The 21372-nt window shown below is 41.1% G+C and overlaps 1 protein-coding gene across 1 annotated transcript in view; it reads left to right on the top strand.

The window, feature by feature from the left end:
• Window positions 1-9009: 9009 nt before the first annotated feature.
• Window positions 9010-21372, top strand: part of rhbdl1 (rhomboid, veinlet-like 1 (Drosophila)) — a 36732-nt gene continuing 24369 nt past the window's right edge. Inside the window, exons 1-2 of the mRNA XM_072373675.1 lie at window positions 9010-9477; window positions 15983-16141. Of these exons, the coding sequence (XP_072229776.1) occupies window positions 9439-9477; window positions 15983-16141 (198 nt within the window). The 5' untranslated portion in view covers window positions 9010-9438. The remainder of the gene's footprint in view (window positions 9478-15982; window positions 16142-21372) is intronic.

Consider the following 21372-nt stretch of genomic DNA (forward strand, 5'->3'; position numbering starts at 1 on the left):
GTTTCTTCAACTTTAAATGTAAGATGGGGTCAAATCAGATTAGTTATTTTCTTTTTATTCACTCAGGTGGCTAGAAAAGAGGTGTGGAGGCTGGTTTCAGCTTCGGTCATTTCTTTCCTGCCATGAATTCACAGGGTTTCTATGTTTACACAAACTTATCTCATTCTTCTTGTAGCATCAGTGTTATTTCTTAGTTTTTACATAATATATGCAGTGTATATCGTATCCTATCCTATATAGCCTAAATCTAGATAATCACACAGATGTTTTATACAATTACAATATGAAAAACATCATTACTAAAATGATATTAATACAATTTATTTGTGGATCTTTTAATCACAGATTACTGACTCAAAGGCCTTCCCTGCAATTATGACAGCATAACAAATGGCAGTTATGAAAGCAACTGACAGCAGCTTCTTGAAAACAAATGAGAACCTATTTCACCTGTCTCAAATCAAACGTTTTTATATTTCACACGTCCGCCCACTTTTTCTCCATGCAGTACGCTGGATATGCTTGTCCACAGGGTCCTGCCATCATCCACATGTGACTGATTAGAACAAATGTAGAAGCCTAACAAAGCGGTTCAACTGACACCAACCAACCTTTTTCACAAAAAATGTCTTTAGATTGAAAGAAGCTTATAATATTTGAACAGATATACGTCTACCTTTCAGCCTACAGTCTCTGAATTTATACTTTGTTGTTTTTAAGTGCCTTATGATAGACTTATACACAGTTATAAACTGGGACGTTTTAGCTAAAAATGATGGGCGCAGCTTTAATATGACTTTAGTTTATGCAAGATTACCTCAGTATTGACAGAACTGTGCTTGGGTGATAATGCTCTGAATGCAAGGGTTTTGGATGTAATTGTCTCTTAAGTGTTTCTTGGTCAGCTGTGTGTCACTGAAGTGTTCATTCATGTAAAACCACAACATGTGGCTCGAGTTGCTTGAAACGATCTGATAGGCCAGTGAGCCCAAGTGTGAGACAAACTACTGATAAAAATCCAATCAGAAAGGCTGGGATGTGGTTCAGAAAAATAGTAAACTGACAGGTTTATTCGAAGAGTAAAATATCAGGCCCCGTAGAGGTGAAGGAATGTTGCAAATATGAGGAAAAGAGGAAGCAGCTTAAAGCGGACTTCCTTGACTGTGAACTAACGTGGTGCTTCTTTCACTGCTCGGGCATGTGTGTTTGCAAGTGGTGCTGATACACTCGGGTTTATAAATGATTTTACAGCAGATGGCAGCGACGAAGCCCTAAGTAAAGGCAGAAAAACTTAACATATTGTCTTGAACTGAAGGTGGCAGCACTGAAGACAAAACATAGAACAAAATATATTAGTTTGCCCACACCGATGGTTCTTACTTGATCTAAACATATCCAGATTTGTTGAGCTTTTTTAAAGTGAACATGCTGAAGCAAAGAACCTGAAGAAAAGGAAAAGGTGCAGACGGCAGGCGTGTCATTTTAAGTACAGTTGGCGATAAGACTTAAGCACTAGCATGCCTTATTGAGGCCACAGAAACTAAGAATAATTCTTAATTTGAATTCCTGACGCAGTAGCAGTTGTAATACAGTTGCGTGCAGGCCAGCTGGTGTGTGAGTGCGCTCTTTGTTGTTTGTGCGTTTAAGTTTCGACAGTTGTTTCAACACACGGATGTCTGAGCAGGTGCCAGGTCCCAAGTGCTGCGCTGAATACTACACAACCGAGCCAACAGAGGCCCATCACTCTGCTCAACACCAAGGAGTTCTTTGTCAACGTCTCACAAGTCCAACTCGAAAACCACCCGCACCATTTCTAGTGTTGAGAAGGTAACTATTCCTACAATGCCAGCTGTCAAAGCACCTCTCACATGACGGGCTTGTCACTGGCACAGTCTCTCAGGGCACCTGTGAGCTGTCAGTCAGACTAGCAGAGATGACCAACGGAAGCTGCTGTGAAGAACTGTCAGATGTCATTTAAGAGCTTTTTTTTTTTTCTTCTAAACAAGCTTGCATTAAGAAATAATGTAGCAGCCATTAGGCATTGTTTCATTAAACTAAAACTGATTAACCCTTGTTAATTATGACACTAAAATCAAAGCAGCTGTCACCTCCTAACAGTTTTAAGTATAGTTTTGGCTTTAAACTATCACATCTAATTTGACACTTGATTCTCTACTCTTCAGGAACGCTACATTTAGCCCTAATCCTGACTTTAACCCATGCCCTGTTAATACATCGGGACTTAGGTGGAGTACAAGATGCAATCTGCAGCAGTAGGCATCCACTAGTTTAGAGCCACCTTGTCTGTGCATACTTGATTTAAATGTGTCATTTTCTCTGTAAAATCGTCTGTCAGATGAGGTGGCTCAGGCATCTGGTTAGGATGCCCCCTGGACGCCTCCCTGGTGAGGTGTTCCGGGCACATCCCACTGGGAGGAGGCCCCGTGGAAGAACCAGGACATGTTGGAGAGACTATGTCTCTCGGCTGGCCTGGGAACGCCTCGGGGTCCCCCCGGAAGAGCTGGAGGAAGTGGCCGGGGACAGGGACGTCTGGATGGATTTTCTCTGTAAAGAATTACAATCATGACTTCCCCCGATTTAGACAGTTTAATGAAAAGGCTTTTATTTTTTCATCTATAAGTTATTTTCCTCGCCGTCACATTTCCTGTGCTTTCAGAATATTTTGCTAACTGGTTAAAGGAGACGCAGTAAAGTGTTGGTAACTTCAGTGTCATTTTTACCAACAGAGGGCAGCAGCAGTTAAAAGACAACCAAGTTTGCCATTTGTCTTAACTCACTATCTGACTTAGCATTAAAGCGATTAGTGCTGGGGATATATATATATCGTTTTACTAAAGGTGTATATTTGAATCTGACAAAAGCACAGAAAATAAAACTAGATCAACACTCGGTGTGAACAACTCTTGTCTGTGATCAGTGTTAATGAGATCAAGGTTTTGTGGGAGCCTACAATAGCTTCTGTCGATTGTTTTTATGTTGTTCTTGTCAATGAGGATAACCCTTTGTGACTAGCTGTGTACATGAGGTAGCTGTCAGACTTCACAATAACTCTCTGACCTGTCATAAAACGTGGTGCGATTAATAAGAATCGTACCCTCCTTTGTGTTGCATCTCAAACATGGCCTTGTTTGAGCGCACACAGGCAATGAGCTCTGATTCAGTTGCTGCGTCGCTAAGTTCAAACACTAGAGGTCTCTGCACACCTCTGCTTTGCTGCTCTCGGTTTTAAATCCATAATAAGGAGCATATTCCACAAGCTTTGTCTGTCTCAACAAGAAGTGGCACTGTCACACTACAAAGCAAGAGAGAGCCACTGATGCTTGACAGAAATATTACTCCTAAATGAGGTGTGAATATTACAGAGATGGAGCCAGATGAGTGCTGCACCCCCAAGAAATAAAGAGCTGGCAGCCTTTATAGAATTAGAAATATATATTCTCCCTTTTTTTTTTTTTACGCTTCATCCTGTTTAGCCCCACCTACTTATAATTCTCTCTAATTTTAACCTCCTTGCTGTAACTCCTTCGTCCTCCTTGCCTCCCCCATCTTGTGTCCTCTAGAGTATCTCTAAATGGAGCAGTTTGGATAAAAAGTGTGTCATTCGGTGACCTGATTCAGTTTGCTGCTGTTTTTCACCATGCGGGTGATTCCCGTTATTGTACAATCACTACTGTTTGGCATCCAGTGGCCCAAGTACCGTGTATCTTAATTTTCACGATTCATAGGGACTAAAAGAATCTAGAAAACCCAGAACAACTTGTCATGCTCATTTCTAAAGGATTAAGCCAATGAAGAGAACCATAGAGTAGCATAATAAGTCGGTGATTATGCACTTTGAAAACATTCAGAGTTCATTTGGTTTTACAAAAGAGCACCAGTACCTTTTACTGTAATCATGCCCTGAACTTTGTCTAGCGGTCAGGTGTTGTGGTGAAAATTGTATTCAGTCTTACGGTGAGCTTTCTGAAAGTTATTCTTTAATCTTTCAGCTCAATTAATGCCACAGTTCTTTTCTGTTACACTTGATTCTCTTTCCAGAGGCATACTGGGAGGAGTGTTTCTCACCATCTTCTGGACACCTCTCCGCCTCACTTGGACGTCTACACAGAGCCATTATTGACGTGGCCCTTTCCCACTGGTCCATCTGAGACCGTTTTAATTAAGATTTCATGAGGTAATTTCTGGTTATTGCTTTCTGTAGCAGAACTTGCATCCTTCCCACCGGGGAGGTTTCTGGGAGTCTGACTGGGATTCTTCTAAATGCACGGTTCAGCAAGCTACACAAAAGCCCAACACATGAAGCTTTTCATAGCACTGAGCAATTTCCCTGCATATATTCCCCATGTCAGATTATGATTGATTTATTGAAGGGTCTTAAATCAAATAGTATCCAGCTCAATACAACAAAATCTTCCATAATGTTCACATGGAAAATCATTATAAAGCCCCACAAATTGGAGCATTTCTTCAATTACACTCGCATTAAAATCAAAGTACACCCCCTCTGGATTCTAAGGTTTTACATATCAACACATTTTTAAAAGAATCATCTTGTTTACCAGGTCCTAGAAATAGGGAAATACAAACTCACATTTTACACTGTGTTATTAATTATTTAAAGAAACATAAGCCAAAATGCAGAAACAATGAGAAAAAAAAACAACTAAGTACACCTCATGATTCAATAGATCCACCTTTTGTTGAAATAATATGACCTTTGGTTCATTCTTCTTTACAGCATTGCTCCAGTTTATTGAGGTTTGTGGGCATTTGTTTATGCACGGCTCAGTTACGATCCTGACACAGCCTTTCAGTCAGGTTGAGGTTTGGACTTTGACTGAGTTATTGCAACAACTTGATTCTTTTCCTTTTCAGTAATTCTGTTGTAGATTTGCTAGATTTGATGATTGCATTTCAGTCGAGCTTAAACTGTCAGGCAGATGGCTTAACTTTTGACCCTAGAATATTTTGATATACAGAGGAGTTCATAGTCAAATTAATGAATACAATGTACCCAGGACCTGTAGCTGCAAATTAAGCCCAGATTGTCACCACTGTGCTTCACAGTTGATTTGAGGTGTTTGTGCTGATATGCTGTATTTGGTCCAAATGTGTGCCTTAGGGCCAAACATCTATACTTTGGTCTTATCTGTTTAAAGGACATTGTTTCAGAAGTCTTGTTGTTTCTTCAGATGCATTTTTGCAAATCTAAGTCATGCTGCAATGTTCTTTTTTGAGAGAAGAGGTTTTTCCTGGCAATCCTTCCATATTAGCCGTACTTGTTTTTCTTCTTTTTCTAACTGTGTTGTCATGAACATTAACATTTAACATGCTAACTGAAACCTGTAATCTGAGATGTGGATATTGGGTTTCTCTGAACATCGCTCAGTTCGACTTTTGTGTGGAAAGAAGCTGTTGTCATGTTTTCCACGAGTGAATAATCATTCTTTCTGTATAATGATGGATGATAGAAAGATTATTGTTGGGAAATTGCCTTATTACAGAAGCCCTGAGAAGCAAGTGAAGAAAATAATTTGTCCAACCAATTTAACTTTTTTCTCCTCACTTTAAGAGCCCCATGAGGCAAGCAGTGGAAAAAAAGATCTGGTTTGTGTTTTTTGAATCAATCTTCACAAGAGCTCATTGCCAGTTATTTAAAATAAAAATCAAGAAAAAATCAAAATCCATACAAAAAAACAGCATTTTTTTCACTGCCTGCATTTCACAGCTCCTAAAGTAAGGAAAAAGTTCATTATGGTGAGACATTTTTTTTTTTTTACTGCTTCCAGGGCTCTTTAAGTTAGGCGAAAAAGGTTAATTTGATCAGATTTAGGAAATGGATGCCTTGAGTTTTTTTTTTCTGCGTTTGCCTCTCAGGGCTTCCGTACATTATAAATCTTCCCAGACTGATGAGCGGATATAATTGCTTCTCTAAGATCATGTCTTTCCTCCTTGGCATTGTGATAACACAACCCTGAATGTTACAGACGAGCAAATTGCCTAAACTTCAACTTTGATAGAGGTGATTACACTTTCTGATGATCAATTATTAAAATGCATTTGATTAGCAGCACCTGTCTGCTACTTACTGCTTCCATAGGATCTCAGAGAGTCACAATGGTGCGGTTTTTCACTGAGTGTTTAGCAGTTTTTGTAAAATGCAAGATAACAGTGTAATAGGCTGTGCTTTGTGGTTCATCTGAGGTTTTATTCATCTAACTTTAAGACCTGTTAAGAACCAGATGATTTAAGTCCTACTCGTAAAACCTTGGAATCGAAAGAGGGCGTGCTTTGTTTTTCTGCAAGTCTTCTCTGCCAAAATGAAAATCAAACACAACTTAGGTAACATAACAAACAGGTTCGCAAAGACGATTTAGTTTCTTTGTCTCTTTTGGTAAATAGCGGATCCTTGGGAAGCTTCATATGGAGCACTTGGACTTTATGAACAATGGGGACTTAAATCTGTTTCTAAGCCTCTAAAGCAGACAGAAGCAGGTAATGAAAACCATTGGACAGCATGAAATATCTGTGCCTGTGTGTAAATATATATAGTAGTATATGGTTGGACAACCTTTTGCATGATATGCTTTCAGAGAAATAACTCGAATGCTGCAAAATGTACAAATCAAAATTTGAACTGTGACCCTAGCTTTATTATTATAAAGCTTTAAAAAAAAAGTATTTTTAAAAGTTATTTAAGAGCTACAACTTCAGTAATGCCTGTGCTGCCCAGTATAATGTTTGAATCTGACTTTTTAAGTTCAACAAGTATTTTATCCTGATTTAAACTTGTAAACCATTGCAGAACCACCCATAATGTTGAAACCCTGGTTTCACGTCGTACACAATCAGGTTTTGCATTTATAGTACCTTCTTTCCGCTGCTATATTCACAACCACCTGCCTTACAGACCATGAGGTCATTAAGCTGCTGAGGAAGACTTTCAGTTTAATTAATTCACATTTTTGCCTCCCTGATAGGCGTTGTTATTCTCTCCCCACTCTCCCTCAGAAGCCAGTTTTGTCTGCTACGGCCTTGTTAAAGAGGAGCACGCTGTCTGGATTTGTCCAGCCGTCTGCATCCATTCACCAGAGGTGAATAGAACATGAAGGGTTTAGTCAGGCTCAAGAGAGAACATTCAGTTGGGGATGCTACAGGCAGCAGAGACAGTATTTCATGGCAGGGTTATCTCGCTCTGGCAGTCATCTGTATAATGTCGCTTGGTGGAAGTTTAATGAAAACGGTGATACTGGTATAACCCTTGGGAGGGCTGTGAGCCGAGTTGGCAACTTGTTCATATATTTTGCAATGTTGTTTACCTGCATGTAGTTTTATTTAGTACCATTAAAGCAGTTTCAATTTAATATTACATTCCTATTTGTAATATAAATCCTTGACTGATGTTATGAATAATATAAGAGAGTTATTTCTTCTTTGTACAGGATTCTCGCACTTTATGGTCTGTCGTTGTTTGATGGAAATCTTGCAAGGTTTCCAAGGCAACGTTTGAATCAGTTTAATTTTGGCTGTTATTTCACTTTGCAAATCCTCCCGCAGTGACCTCATAATTACGTTCGTCTTATTCATGCTCACAGCAACAGAGTATTGGGGACAAATTAATTTCTAACATTGATTAGTGAACAAAGAAACCCATGATGTCACTTTGTCTTTCCACATGAAAAAGGGAATCCTGTTGTTTATATGGACTTCCAGGGTCATTATTGAGGCTTTGTTTGAGCAAGAGTGTGTCAGTTCTGCATAGTGGAAGGTGACAAAGGGAAAGTCTGGGAGCTCTGCCATATTCAAGGTGGCCTCGACCCAATCCATTAGGATAAATACAGCAGTTTCTTTGACTTCTTATAGTCAGCAGCCTCCATCTGACCCAGCAAAGCACAAGGAGTGATGAAGAAGTTGAGATATATGTTTTTAACCTTTTCTCACATTGAAGAAGATTTATAAGCTTTCCTTCATGTAATAAAATAAAGGTCCAGAAGTCTGATGCAGTCATGGTGTCTAAAAAAAGGCCCGGCCAGTGTTTGTGACAAAGCCCGAGGCTGCTGGTGGTAAATCTCTCTGGCAACTGTCCAAAAGAAAGCATCCCAGCCTGAGACGTGATCTATAAGCCTAAGCCGTCCCCAGGTCACAACCTTGCCAACATACCCATCTATAATCAACTACATTTAAGACTGTTTCATTTCTTTTATGAGTTAAGATTTATGTCCCCCTTCCTCACCCATATTGCTATTGTCCTGAGAAAGAAAGATCACTGCAGATTTGTGCAGAAAGAGAAAAGCTTTTGAAGAGAGTTAGACCCTCAAGTTACCTTTCCATCATTTGTGTTTTCTGACTGGTCCCTGCATGCATCTCTATATTTTCAGATGAGCAGAAAGTAAGCCTTTGATATGGTATTACTTGTAATTCTGGTTATATGTTGTTGCTGCTGTGGGTTTCCTTTGAGTCATCCAAACTGTCTATTCAGTTTTATGTTTGTGGGATGTGAGTGCGCATTTGATCTTTGCTGCATGCTAATATGCAAGTGCTTATAATTAGCATGGCAGTGTAAAGGGTGGCCCTATGTATTTTTCTATTGCGGCATGTGGTATTTATATCATCAGTACTTTACATTAATTTTGATTAAATCAACACAATTATAGCAGAAAGGATTTCACCGAAAGTCTTATGTATTAGTAGCTTGTGTCTTGTTTACAGCGTGCAGTTTTTGTGTGTGTATGTCTGTCATTTACAGACCAAATGTGTTTGTGTGTGTGTGTGGAGGGGGTGGTGGTCTGTGGCTGTAGTAGGCGCAAAGCCGCAGTGGAACCCATCCTCTACTCCCTCCCTGAGGCACCTTACTTGTAGTGTGGAGAAGAACCGCAGCCCCTGGCCACTCCTTCCGTTCTTGCAATTGGAAGAAAGAGGCCGCCTCCCTCCCCTGCCTCATTGGTATGCAGGCGACGCAGCGTGTGTATGAGGAGAGGGGAGAGCGAGAGAGGTAGCAGTCAGTGCAATGGGATAGAGGAGAGCGAGGAGGAGGAGGAGGAGAGTGAATGAGAGCTGCTGGATCTGCCTTGCCTGCATGCCTGCCTGTCGTCTGCTGAAGTAGGGTTTACCACCGCGCCACGCTGTACTGACACAGAGCAGAGCCACGGCCCGTTCGTACCAGCGACACACACTCAGCACCGGTTTTAGCTCCACCAGCAAGGAAACCAGGGACCAAGCTCACCAGGCTTTCTCCATCAGCAGTAGGGGGGCGATACAGAAGCACTGAAGCGGCCTGACGCTACAATTTAGGCACCAGCTGCTTCCTTACCATATCTCCCTCCACCTTATCCCATCCTTAAACATCACCACCACTCCTCTCTCGCTCCTCCCTATGCCCTTGTCCTCGGCGGCTCCTCTCACATCCCTGGCCAGTATATGGATAGAAGCTCCCTGTTTCAGCTCATACAAGAGCAGGTAAGAAAGCAGCGGCAGAGGTTTCTATGGTTACAGGCTCATGGTCACATCACCGTCTACCCAGGGACTGAGACATGGAGGCTATGGTGAGAGCTGATGTTAGGACTGATAGCAGGGGCTGTTTGCACAGACAGAGAGGGAGCAGAGGACAACATGACAGATGCGAGCATTGTGGAGCCATGTTGGCCCCAAGAACATGAGGTCAGATCATGAGCCACAGCAGGAAGGGGAGCATCATGCCATGATTTATAGAAATGATAATGGAATGGATGGATGCGCAAACAAATTGATTTATTGTAGGGGTGGATGTATAGATGGATTGATTGCTGCATTCTAAGTGAAAATGAAATTATTGGAGCATTATCACCATTGCATTCACTTTTTCAGCAATCATGCCATCTATGTGCACGGGTGGATTTTTTTTCTTTTCTTTTTAACCCTTTCAGTTTAACATGTTTTTGCTGTTAGTGAGATCATGCCTTTATTTTCCATTTTAAAGCAGATGCTCTGATTTGGCTTCAAACTTTTAGTCTTTTTCTCTGCCATGTTTTTTTTAACATGCTTGCCAAGTCGAAACGCCGTGTTGGTGGACCATATTTAGGCCAGTGAAAAATGTTCCTCTTGACATCTGGTTTCCTGTAATCCTCCAGCCAAGCAACTGTTTTTCCTCTCCAGCCATATTTAGCTTTGGTCTGCCATCTCCAGAATTAACAAACCAGTATGGATTTGAGGGAATCTTCTACCCCAAGAAGCGTGTTTAAATGTTTGGGTTGTGGATCTGGAAGACAGAAATTATTTCTGAGCGTGTGTTACAACTCTGCAGTATGTGATGTTTAGTTTTTTTTTTTTTTTTAAATCGTGTGCCTTCTGGTTTAGGTGAGGAACTGGGCTCTTGGGGTTTGGTCTGATTGGCAGATTGATTGGGCGCTCATTTTGTCCAAGAGGGAGAAATTGATTGTCTGGCTGCGGGCTTTAGGGGTTGCAAGTGGCCCGTCAGCAACACGCTGAACAGACTCAAGGGGATGCAGATATATGTGAGCCCGGGATCATGTGCAGAGTTGCACTTTATATTTTTTAATCACTGTGTGTGCTTTTGAAATAAGTAGTAAATGGTGGTAGCCTGTGTGGGTTGAGTGAGACGGTGCTCTGTAGCACCTTTGAGTCCTTTACTGTATAAGCACTATAGTTAGAAGTAGTTGCTGTTTTTTTTTAACCACACATATTCCTTCATCAATACAACTGTATGTGGCATTAGAGAAGCTGACTCATCTGTGTCAATATCAGTTTTCATGTTAGGCAGGTGCTTGGGCTGAAAATGGAGCCAATATTTCCACATTGTGAACAGCTAGCTGTTTTATTGATTGCAGGCTTTATTTTGCTTATCCCTGTATGTTCATATAGACAGTTTGTAAAGCCACAGTTGAGCAGGCTGCAGTCCTTATTAAGCTCAAGTCTGGACCAAATCACTCACTCTGGCTGACGAAAGGGCTTTTTCCACCTTTGGGTCTCCATGCGGCGGCCTTTGATTTGGAATAGGTCTCTCTAATTAAATCAGAATGAAACAAAATGTGCCAGTAGCTTTTTGGACTGTGTACAGGCAACCTTCTTTTTAACAAAACCTGCTGCCTGCCTAAACATTGGGCACGTTTTCCTCGTCTTTATCCAGGAAAATGTTTTGCAGAGCATTCCTCGTGTTGTTGCAGCTCTGTTCTGTCACATTCACTGGAGGCTCTCTACGACAACCACAGTGTCCCTTATGTCTCCCCCAAAACCAACAAGCTCACCTGGAGGTCAAGTACTTTGCTTGAGGGCATTTTAAATGTGGTAGTTTGTAAAGGGAGAGTGATGCTGCTGTTAGTGCTTATTATTTCATAATCCAAGTTTCACACTCTTCAGTCTTGTCTTGTGTTTTTTTTTTGCTTCAGATGTGATTTTAATTTTGAATAACATACCTTTTATCTTTTTGATTTTATTTTCTAATTATGATTATTTATGTTGGGTTTTTTTTTGGGGTGGCAAGAAGCAGACAGGGCCGAGGTTCTTCTGACTTGATTACTCAAACATTCATTAGGGGCTGAAGGCACTGAACTCCACTGTTTTAAGATTTAGTATATGATGGGACTGGGCATACCTCAGGTATTAGAGCACTGCAGGTGTAAAGGAAATGATGTTGTAAGCCTGTCACCGTGAACCCACATAAAATGCTGCAAGGGAAGAGAAAGGAAATGCAACAGTGGCAACATGAGTGAGTTTATTAGTCTTTGTCTGCTGAGCTCAGGGTATTTTTGGCCTATGCAGGCTCACGCATAGTTTCTTTCTATTGCAGTACCACTGATAAGGCAACTTGATGGTTGGCAGCAGTAAGCCACTACAGTTTGCTATCATTAGTTGCTGCATATCTCCTTGTGTCTCTTTCAGTTCTTATCTTGCATATTTATATTTCGCCTTGGGGTTCTGAGTCCTCCTCTGACATATTTATGTCATGTAGAGGCTCTAATACACTCCCCCTTTTTCATTGTTCTCGCTGTTTGGATAGGCTTTAAACATCAGGAAGTGTAGTTGAATTGTTATTTGGATCAAGTATTCTTGGATCTGATGTGTCCACTTATGCAGGGAGAGTGGTTTGACTGTGAGCACCATTACATGGCCGTGCCACAGTGTTTTATCTGAATGTGCTGATAGTAAAAACACAGAAGAACTCGCTTGTGATAATTACAGAGTCAGTGGCCTGATTGTTGGTTAACACCAGTGTGTCCTGAGGACAGCAGATGAAATGCAGAGTTTTATCTGATTCCATGCAAATGTGCTCTGCCCTGTAAATGCCACTGCCCACTACCGACACACGGCTCCGTTCAAGCTTAGTGTTCTTGTTCACAGAGAACAAAGTACTTTGTAGTATTGGCTCTGTGCCACAGCGTTAGCACTCTGTCCCTGAAACTGTCTCCAAGGGGAAAATTCTTATTCTACAATCAGCATCAACCTTAAAGTGTCTTATTAGATAAATGATCAGATGAAGGAGCTATAGTTGTCTTAAAGAATCACCTGGGCCTGTGGTGAATCCACTGTACTGTTTGTTGTAAGTAATGGCCTTCTCAGTGCTTAGCCTAATTGCTTGTGTAATTTACACAGACTATAACACTTTTATTTCAATATATCTGACCAAATGGTATTTAATACAGAGTTCTATTAAAAACGGACAACCTCAGGTTAACTGAAGCCCTCTGAACATTATACTAAGTAAATCCTAATTTGAAGATTTAGGATTTAGGATAATATTTACTGTTTAATCTATATGATATCAACAACTTATCAAAAATGTCCATCACATGTCCCTTGGGTTAAAGGTGACATCTTTGCTTGTGTTGCTTGTAGTGTCTAGTCTAGAAATTGCATTAACTATCATTAAAAAAAAAAGGAAAAAGAAAGGACCCTTTTTTCCATTCATCAGAATAGTTGGAGAAATTAGAATAATTTCGGCTCTTATAATGCATGCAGCTTGTAACCGTAGTGTAGCATTTTTACAGCTCTGCTTTCTGCTACAGCTCTGAATGCCACATATAGAGGTTGCTGTCATTTTCTGTGTCATGTCTGCTTATTCAAGGTTGATAGAATCGAATATGTTGCCCACCTGCAGTATGTCTGTCATGGGTTTTGTCCTTGTCTTGTTGAATTCATTCTTGAGCCCCTGTGAAATAGACTGATAAGTCAATGGTTGGCTGGGGTCAGTCAGAGTGGCTGTGCTGGAGGTCCAGGGGGTTAACATTGAGCTCATTCCCCTGCAGACAGCATTTCCAACATCTTTGCTTTCCTCATACTCATACTCATGTTTATCCTTCTGGGTTTTCTCCATCTCCTTTAACTTGCTCTTCAGTGGGGTTGCTGTCTTTCTTTACAGCTCCTCCTTCCATCCATAATCCCCCACCCTGCCCCACCTACATCTAAACCCTGACTTTAAAGTTCTATCATTATCTCATTTGTCTGATTCAACACATCTGCATGTTGTTGCTTTTTCTTTCTCTTAGTCATGTGAAACATTCCTGTCTTTTTTCTTTTTCTTTCTCCGACTTTGTCTCTCCTTTGCCTCTGGAATGCCAATATGTTGTGGGAAAAGGGGAGGAAAGCAAGAGAGAGATGACACACAGGCGACTAGTAACCATGACAACGCATGCGGCTTGTCAAAGTGTCGCCCTCACCAGTGTTGGATCGCTTCAATAAATGCCTCTCTCTCAGTGCTTTTCTCCTCCTTCTTTCTACCCTATGTTTTCTCTGTTTCTCTGCCACTTTCCCCTGTTCATGCATATCACGTGCATGCCCAAAAGTAAAATAGAAAATAAAAACGGGCTCCTTGCAAGCACTCATTTATCTCAGTGTGCCTCATTTTAGTAATTGATAACCCTAATTGGCTACATGAATCAGTCATTCACCTTCTTGTATCCTCAGCAGACTGTCTCCCCTGTGTAAAGTTCTTCCTGGATAAGGTCAGACTATGAGAGGCAATAGTATCCATGCAGTGTGACAGCTCAGCGTCAACACTTGGTTTGTCTAATGGTGCACAGGCATATACAATGTGCCTCTGTGTGAGCTGCCGCTGTATGTGTAGTGTAGTGATGTGCTGACATATGGAGGTTGACAGTAATCAGACGTCCCCAGTGTGGCTTTCTGTTCCCCCCGTCAGCCCAGTCTGAGCGAGGAGCACATTAGAATCTGATCTATCTCTCCTCTGTGGCAAGTGGAGGCAAAGCACTGGAATGTGTCACAGCTCGCCTATAAGAAAGAGAAGAAGAGGATTCACTGCCAGATCACTAGGCGAGACAGACACTCATGCTGTATAACAGTCGGTGGTGAGCCATTTTTTACACATCAAAGTTTAATTTTTGTCTCCTCTCTCATTGTGTAGTTCATTCTTCTCTCCTCTTGTTTCATATCAACTCCTCCTTTTACTTTATCGTCATCATTTTTCATTTCTTTCATTTCATCAACCCACCAACCACCCACATCCCTCTGCCATTTTCCACCTCTTGCATCTCTGCTCTTTTTCGTGTGTCTGCCTTTCCTCTCCTTGTGTTCCCCACATGTCATCCTGGTATGCTACATATTGCAAAGATTATAGACATCAGCATCATGTTGCTCAGGTCTCCTTGGAGGAGGAACAGGGGCCACAATTTGACAAATAGCCATAAAAATTAAGGGGATTATCTAAATATAGATGTGTGTTTTATCTGTTCTAATTTTGACTCATTCTCTATCAACTTAGCTTTATCTGTTTTTCAGGCCATCTTTGGATAGTAGGCTTGTAAGTGTCTGAGTTTGGTGTTTAAACTTTCCTCAAAGTTCAAATGAAGTAAAGGCAAGTGCCATAGAGTTGTTTCTCCTGGTGGGAGTTGTATCAGTGTTCAATGTCATTAAAGTATTGTAACAAAGAAACCCTTTCTCCACATCAGTTAGCCTTGGGAGGACACTCGATTTCAGTTAAGTGTAATCAAAATTGACCTATTAGTTCCAACTTCCCCAGCGCTCTCCCTGGTGAGTGAATACACAAAGGTTATTGGGATAGGAAAAGTGGATTAAACTCTATCAAAGGAATTCTTATGTTTAACTTGATCGCTATTTAAAAAAAAAAACAACAGCTGTGGTAACTACATTGGGAGGTGAGGACAGCAAACCTAGTAAATGGATTCAGACTGAGGTACTCACTCAAACTTGCACCAATTCCCTGATCGATCTTCTTCGCTCCTTCTCAGAGCAGCAAAGTTTATTTTCGTGGACATTGGCAACAATGACTGACTACACGCTGATGCAACATCTGAAAGCTCTCTCCTCCCTGGAGCAACAAGACATTGTTGTTTTTTTTTTTATCCAAAATCTAATGAGGCCGTGTTAGCTTTCAGGAAATGCTAAAAATGAGAGGCAGCACGGATTCTCTCAGTTGTCTCTTTTTACTGCTTCACTTTGTCCTCGGGCACATTATAACTAACACAGTAGGAGTAGAGTTAAGAAATTGCATTTAAAAGGGGGATGGTAAAGTTGAAAATCAAGAAATAAATACAATAAACTGCTCCCCCCCCCCCAAAAAAAGAAAACCCACCTTATACTTGGCAAGACATAGCTTGGTGCTAGTTTATGAGTCTTTATTTTTATGACTCTCTCTTACTCAAATCAATTACAAGGCATAGCACAGACATCAGTAAAGTAAAGACCGTGTGGTTTGGGGCCTCAGTGAGTGGATGGTCATTATAAAAACCTGCAGTGACAAACTTAAGGCAGTCAAGTGACGCATCCACTCAAACAAACCAAAAGATTTCTTTTTTTCATCTGTCTTCACAGCTATATGTTATTGTCTCTTTTATATATTTCAACTGCCTTTTACTGATGTGTTCCCCCTGAAAATAGACATTTCTTTTCTGCAGTGCTGCTTGTAAAAAAAAACAAAACAGCATGTGTAACAATGTGATGGAGCTGTTGCAGTATTTATTCCAATAGTCTGGGAATTGTTTGTTTTTTCTAGCTGGACCCAGAGAACACCGGTTTTATCCCAGTGGAGAACTTCACCAGCTTGGTGGAGCACCATGAGCTGCAGCTGGACCCATCCAAACTGGACATGTTGTTAGCGCTTGTCCAGAGCAATGAGGAGGGACAGGTGTGCTACCAGGAGCTCATTGAGCTGGTAAGTAGAAACCATACACGTGTGTGTATACGCACAGAAAAGAAGGATCTGTTTTTCCAGTTTGTGTGTCAGTAAATCCAGGCACTTAACCTCACAAAAGGTGCAAAGCAAGCACTAGAAAACGCCTACACTAAGCTGAGAGAGCACATTATCAAAGCGATCGACTTTGTTTATTAACTCAAATATTTAAATGCAGTTATATTTTGTGGGAGCTAACATAAATTAAATATAATGTGGCTGCCTTGTTTTCCTTTTCATTTGCTTAACACACTTCACCAGTTGCCTTTGAACCATTGTGTGATTTCCAGTGGCTCATTAGCTGAAGACTGACACTGTAAAAGTAGGTTTTATACACTGATTTGAGGACAGTCCATCTACTGTTACGTTTGCTTAACAGCTACATATGCCTTCATTCTGAGGTAGCGTTTGGCTTCTCGGGGCTTTTCATTTTCTGCCTCTTCCAATCAGTAATCCCCTGCTTCTTCACCTGTCTGTGTTTGCCATTATATTCTTATTAGAAATTCATGTAGAGATTTACATGTGAAATGCTGATTCTCTCCAAGCTCATATCTCAGCGCTTGCTTTCGGCTCCCGGCACCATATGAGAGTAAGCGCTGTAATTAATTCAGTGCAATACAATTCCTGGCATATTTTCACTTCTTAAAGCTCATTTCGCCCGTCTCTTGATTTTTCTCTCCATATTTATATCTGTCTGTCTTTTCTCTTATCACTTTTCTTCCCCTGTGTGGTGCTACCCATGGTTAGCAATGAAAACCACATGAGGTTACTCAATTTGCTGCTCGTCCTATTTCTGTAGTCTCTGCCTCTTTAGAGAAATAACTGTACAGGTGCATTCCTTCATGCATCTTGAAGTGTTTTTTTTATTTATTAATATCCATCTAACGTCTTTGCTTTCTGCTCTCAAGCTCTGAGATATCACGTATCCCCTTTATTATTTCCTTTTCTTTCACTTTTTCTGAGAGTAGAGTATAGTATAGGATATATAGTTTGGGAGAAATATGAAAAAACAACAGCAATGAGCTCATCTTCATCAGCATCAGGGAGGAGCTTTTAAAATTGCTTATTAGCAAAATGCTAATTGCCTTCGATTAGCCCAGCACTGGTAGAAGCAGGCAATAATCTGAAGTAATTTGAGAATGCCTAATCTTACACTGATATTGACCCCTGGGCATGCTTTTTTTTAACGATTTTTCTGCTAGACATATGTGAGAGCATACGTGCACCGCTCCGCTAATGCACACAATTTGCATATATACAAACACCTTCAAGATGTTTAGAAGTAATCAATGCTGCTGCCACCCACCACCTCCTAGTCTGTCTCAGCACCTCTGTTTCCCTGATACACACAGACTGTCAAAATCAGACAGACTCTCATTCATACACATAAGCACCTCCAGTGCAGATTTGCTGAGTAATTAAGAAGATGTTTAGGCGAATCTGGCCCTCTGCCCTGCAGCATGTGATGTGTGAGCTCCGCAGGTCTGTGTTCTCTGGAATGAACTCCGGGCTGCACTAAGGAAAGTTTGGCACATAGCGTGACATTTTTCAGCCAGGACATCAGCTGATACATTCAGCTTTCTTTCTCTCTTCGTTCTCTAAAGAATGTGTTTGCAGTTAGTGGTGTAGTTCCCTACATCTCTTCAACTTTGGCATCAAAGGATATGAAATGTTCGAGATTTTTTTTACCAGAATTTTAAAATGATCTCATTTTGAGTGACACTATCATGTGCGAGACATAAACGCAGTAACAACACGTAAAACACCAGCCACAACTTTGAAAAGGTTAAGCCAGGTGAAGCCCTTTTCCCCCTGCTGCTCCCTCACAATTTACAGCCATGTTGTGGTGCACTGATGTCTGTTGTTGCTTGAGGGTTTGCTTCACTCTCCAAGTGTCACAGTCGCAATTACATCAAGCCTGACTTTGGGGAAGGGGGTGGGGCTGGCATCACAGAAGTTGAAGTGGGTTGACACAGATTCGAAATCCATAAAATGCTAAAATGTATTTGCAAAGATTAGTTCCAACTTTTTAGCGCCACAAAATGATCAAATTGTTGTACATTATTGGACTTTTCTTAGTGTGTAAAATGTATTGTACTTATGGAATCATTATTGGACATATGGTCACACTGATTCATAGCTGTGTATTTTTGGCAGATTTGTTAGTAACACTGCACAGTGTGAAATGGGTGACAGTCAGATTTTGATTTTGAAAGTTCAGCGCTTGCATTGTTTGTAGCATAGCCACTATCGGAAGTCTGTATTGATTTGTGGTTTAGCCTGAGTGGAAGATGGAGCACCCCTCCATGTCATTAAAATGGACACAACGAGGTAGAGAATGCGTGTGTGTATGTGTGCTCAGTCTGTGCATTTTCAGTGCTTTCAGCCCACAAGCTGGTGAGATTTGTCTCAGCTGTGTCTGAGGGGAGCGTTCAACATTTCTTTGTTGTTCGACATTCATTCGGTGAGTTTCGCAGCCGTGAATCCACATTGCCTCCCTTAACCTCAGTGGGTGTAAATGTGTTTGAATTGCACCGTTAGGCAGCAGCTTCTCTGGTGTGTATGTGCACAAGTACAAAACTCCTCGCACATGGTTCATGTCCAATCCATCTTTCATGCAGGGTGATCTTAGCCAGAGAACTCCATCAGATCAGCCAGAGGGGTGAAAAAGCAGCACTCTGCTAAAATCTCTCTTGGGGAACTGTGCATGCACTCGTGCTCATTCACACAAACACACACTCACACACACATATGCAGGTCTGTATCTGACCACTAATCAACAGAAAGCGTGTGCATAAAGGCCACCAGCACACTGTCTAGAGCCATCCATTCATTTGTGAACAGCAATACAAAGACGTTTTAAAGATTCTGTTATGGAACAACATCTGTTCATGAGCTAAGGGTAGAAGCGGTATTATAATGTATTCCACGGCTGTAACTCCATATATCAATTTGTTTAAAGATTATACTCTGATACTGTCATGTTCCAGCTGTGTAGATGAAGAAGTCTTTGTTTTCTTCAAGGCTTAATTTGACTAATTTTAAACATGGGTTCAAAATGGCTGTCAAGTTTAATTGTACAGTTTGAGGGTATATAATAGCAATTATTGCTGGGAACTATTTTTATTCAGGTTGGTGGATTTAAGACTGTTTACCCTTTTGTGCAGATGTCAATTTTCAATTTTCTGTTCCCGTTGGAGACACAGCTGAGACACTTGTGACTTTTCAGAGCAGAGTGGTCCGTTCTGATGGGAGCAGATATGCTGTATATTAAACTTTTAAAGGCATTTAGTGCTCAAAGTGCATCATTCTCCAGGGACTCCGATGTTACCTGTCAGCATAACAAGTCTATACCAAATTCCAGACCTTTCTATTCTAAATGGGTTGCTGGTGTACTTTGGTTAAGTGTCCAAGAGTGAATTATTTTTCCTTTTTTTTTTTTTTTTTTATCTGAGTTGTACTACAGCAATGATTAAACCATGAAGTTAAGGTTGTGGCCGTAAACTGCTGAGGGGAAGAAAAAAAGGACTCTCATTTTAAAAGGATTTGAGCAAGAAAGAACCTGAGTATCTGGGTCAGGGTAGAATCAGCGAAGCTCAGATCTGCAGTGATTTAGATTCTGCTGTGAGAGTAAGAGAAGGCAAAGAAGAGGGGAATTTATCTGACTCTGCATGACTCACCAATGTGATAGTAATTGGGGATGGCGACACTGTTAGCCTGGTGATGGCGATCCCCATTTAAGTTTGATTAGCTGGTGCAGTCTTGTTGAGCTTTTGCAACAATGACTGGTTTATAGTGTGTACCAAGGAAAGTGATTTAGAGATTGTCACCACGGTAAACTATGAGCAAAGTTAGAAGAATTCATGGATTTATTTTGTCATAGCTTTAGTGCATACTCCTGCATAGCACTGAAATGACACTTTTGAAATTATTACTAATTAGTATTAAGCTTTAAGGGGTTGAGGTGTGGCGAATTAATCCATCGAGGACAATTGACTACGGCCTAAAGCAGCATGTTCAATTGTGAACATGCAGCTGGCAAGATGAGGAGGATGGATATTTCTCTTTGTAATACACACATATGTATACTGCTGTCAGTTTGGCCCATTCAGGCATCCATAAAGACAGATACTAATTTAGTTCTCATAGCCTCAGCCTAAATGATCCCCTGGCGGCTATTGCCTCATCAGGGAACTTGCAAACTTACTGATGCACAAGTCAGTGGTGTTCCCCCTTCAGCATCTCATTGATGCCATGTGATTTTCGCCTCTCCTCTCTCTGTCACTTCTCTCAGCATGCCACCCCAAGTTTTGGCTGCTCGTGCGTGCCTTATTGTCTGTTCACCGTCTCTCTCCTGTTGCCACTTCAAAAGGCTGCTAATGCTCAGTTTAAAGGCGCAGTCCTGTATGTCAGAGGAGGTGAAGCATAGTGACAGCTATGCTAAGCCATGTCTTCAGGCAGCAAATCTTCACAGAGGCAGTATGAATGAGAAAGAATACTGCATAGTGGGGCAGCAGGTGTTGTCATGCAGCCAAGCACAAGACTGAATAAACTCGGAGAGTAAAGCTAGCAGAGAAGTAAAACATTCATTTTTGGCTTTTTGTAGGGAACATTTAGTGATATTAAGATGTTAACAATGCGAGAGATGTCTCACCTTCACAGTCCACTGGTGGCCTCCGGAGTCAACGATCCAAGCCCACACAGGCGGAGGATCCTCGCTTCTTAATTCCCCCTCAGTTTCCTCATGTCCCTCTTCTCCTCAACTGCTGCTTTCACTGCTTGCCTCAAGTATTGTATAATTGTATTTTCCAGGACTGATTTCCATACTAAATATGCAACCCTCTCTGTGTGGCAGAGCCAGCAGCCCACCTCGACATCGTTCTGGTTATCACTGTGCAACAGGCCCTCACACCCTCACTATACAACAACCAGTATCATAATTACCCACAGTTAGGATAGTTGCCACGTCTTGCTCTGCTACAGTCCAAAAGGGATTACCACACATTTCCTCTTTTTTTTCCCCTGAGTAATTCCTTGCAAAACAAAAAGTGAAAACATATTTTGTTTTAAATAAATAAAAAAGTAATCAGTTTCTCTCATATGTGCTTCTTTATTTTTGTTCTCGTATATATCTACAGCCTTTGTCCTCTTTTTATAGATATTGACCCACAATTTCTTTCACTATGCTCCCTGCTGTGCCTCTATGAGAGGTT

Source organism: Leuresthes tenuis, unplaced genomic scaffold (genome assembly GCF_036924035.1).
Source record: "Leuresthes tenuis unplaced genomic scaffold, fLeuTen1.0.hap1 SCAF_20, whole genome shotgun sequence".
NCBI lineage: Eukaryota > Metazoa > Chordata > Actinopteri > Atheriniformes > Atherinopsidae > Leuresthes > Leuresthes tenuis.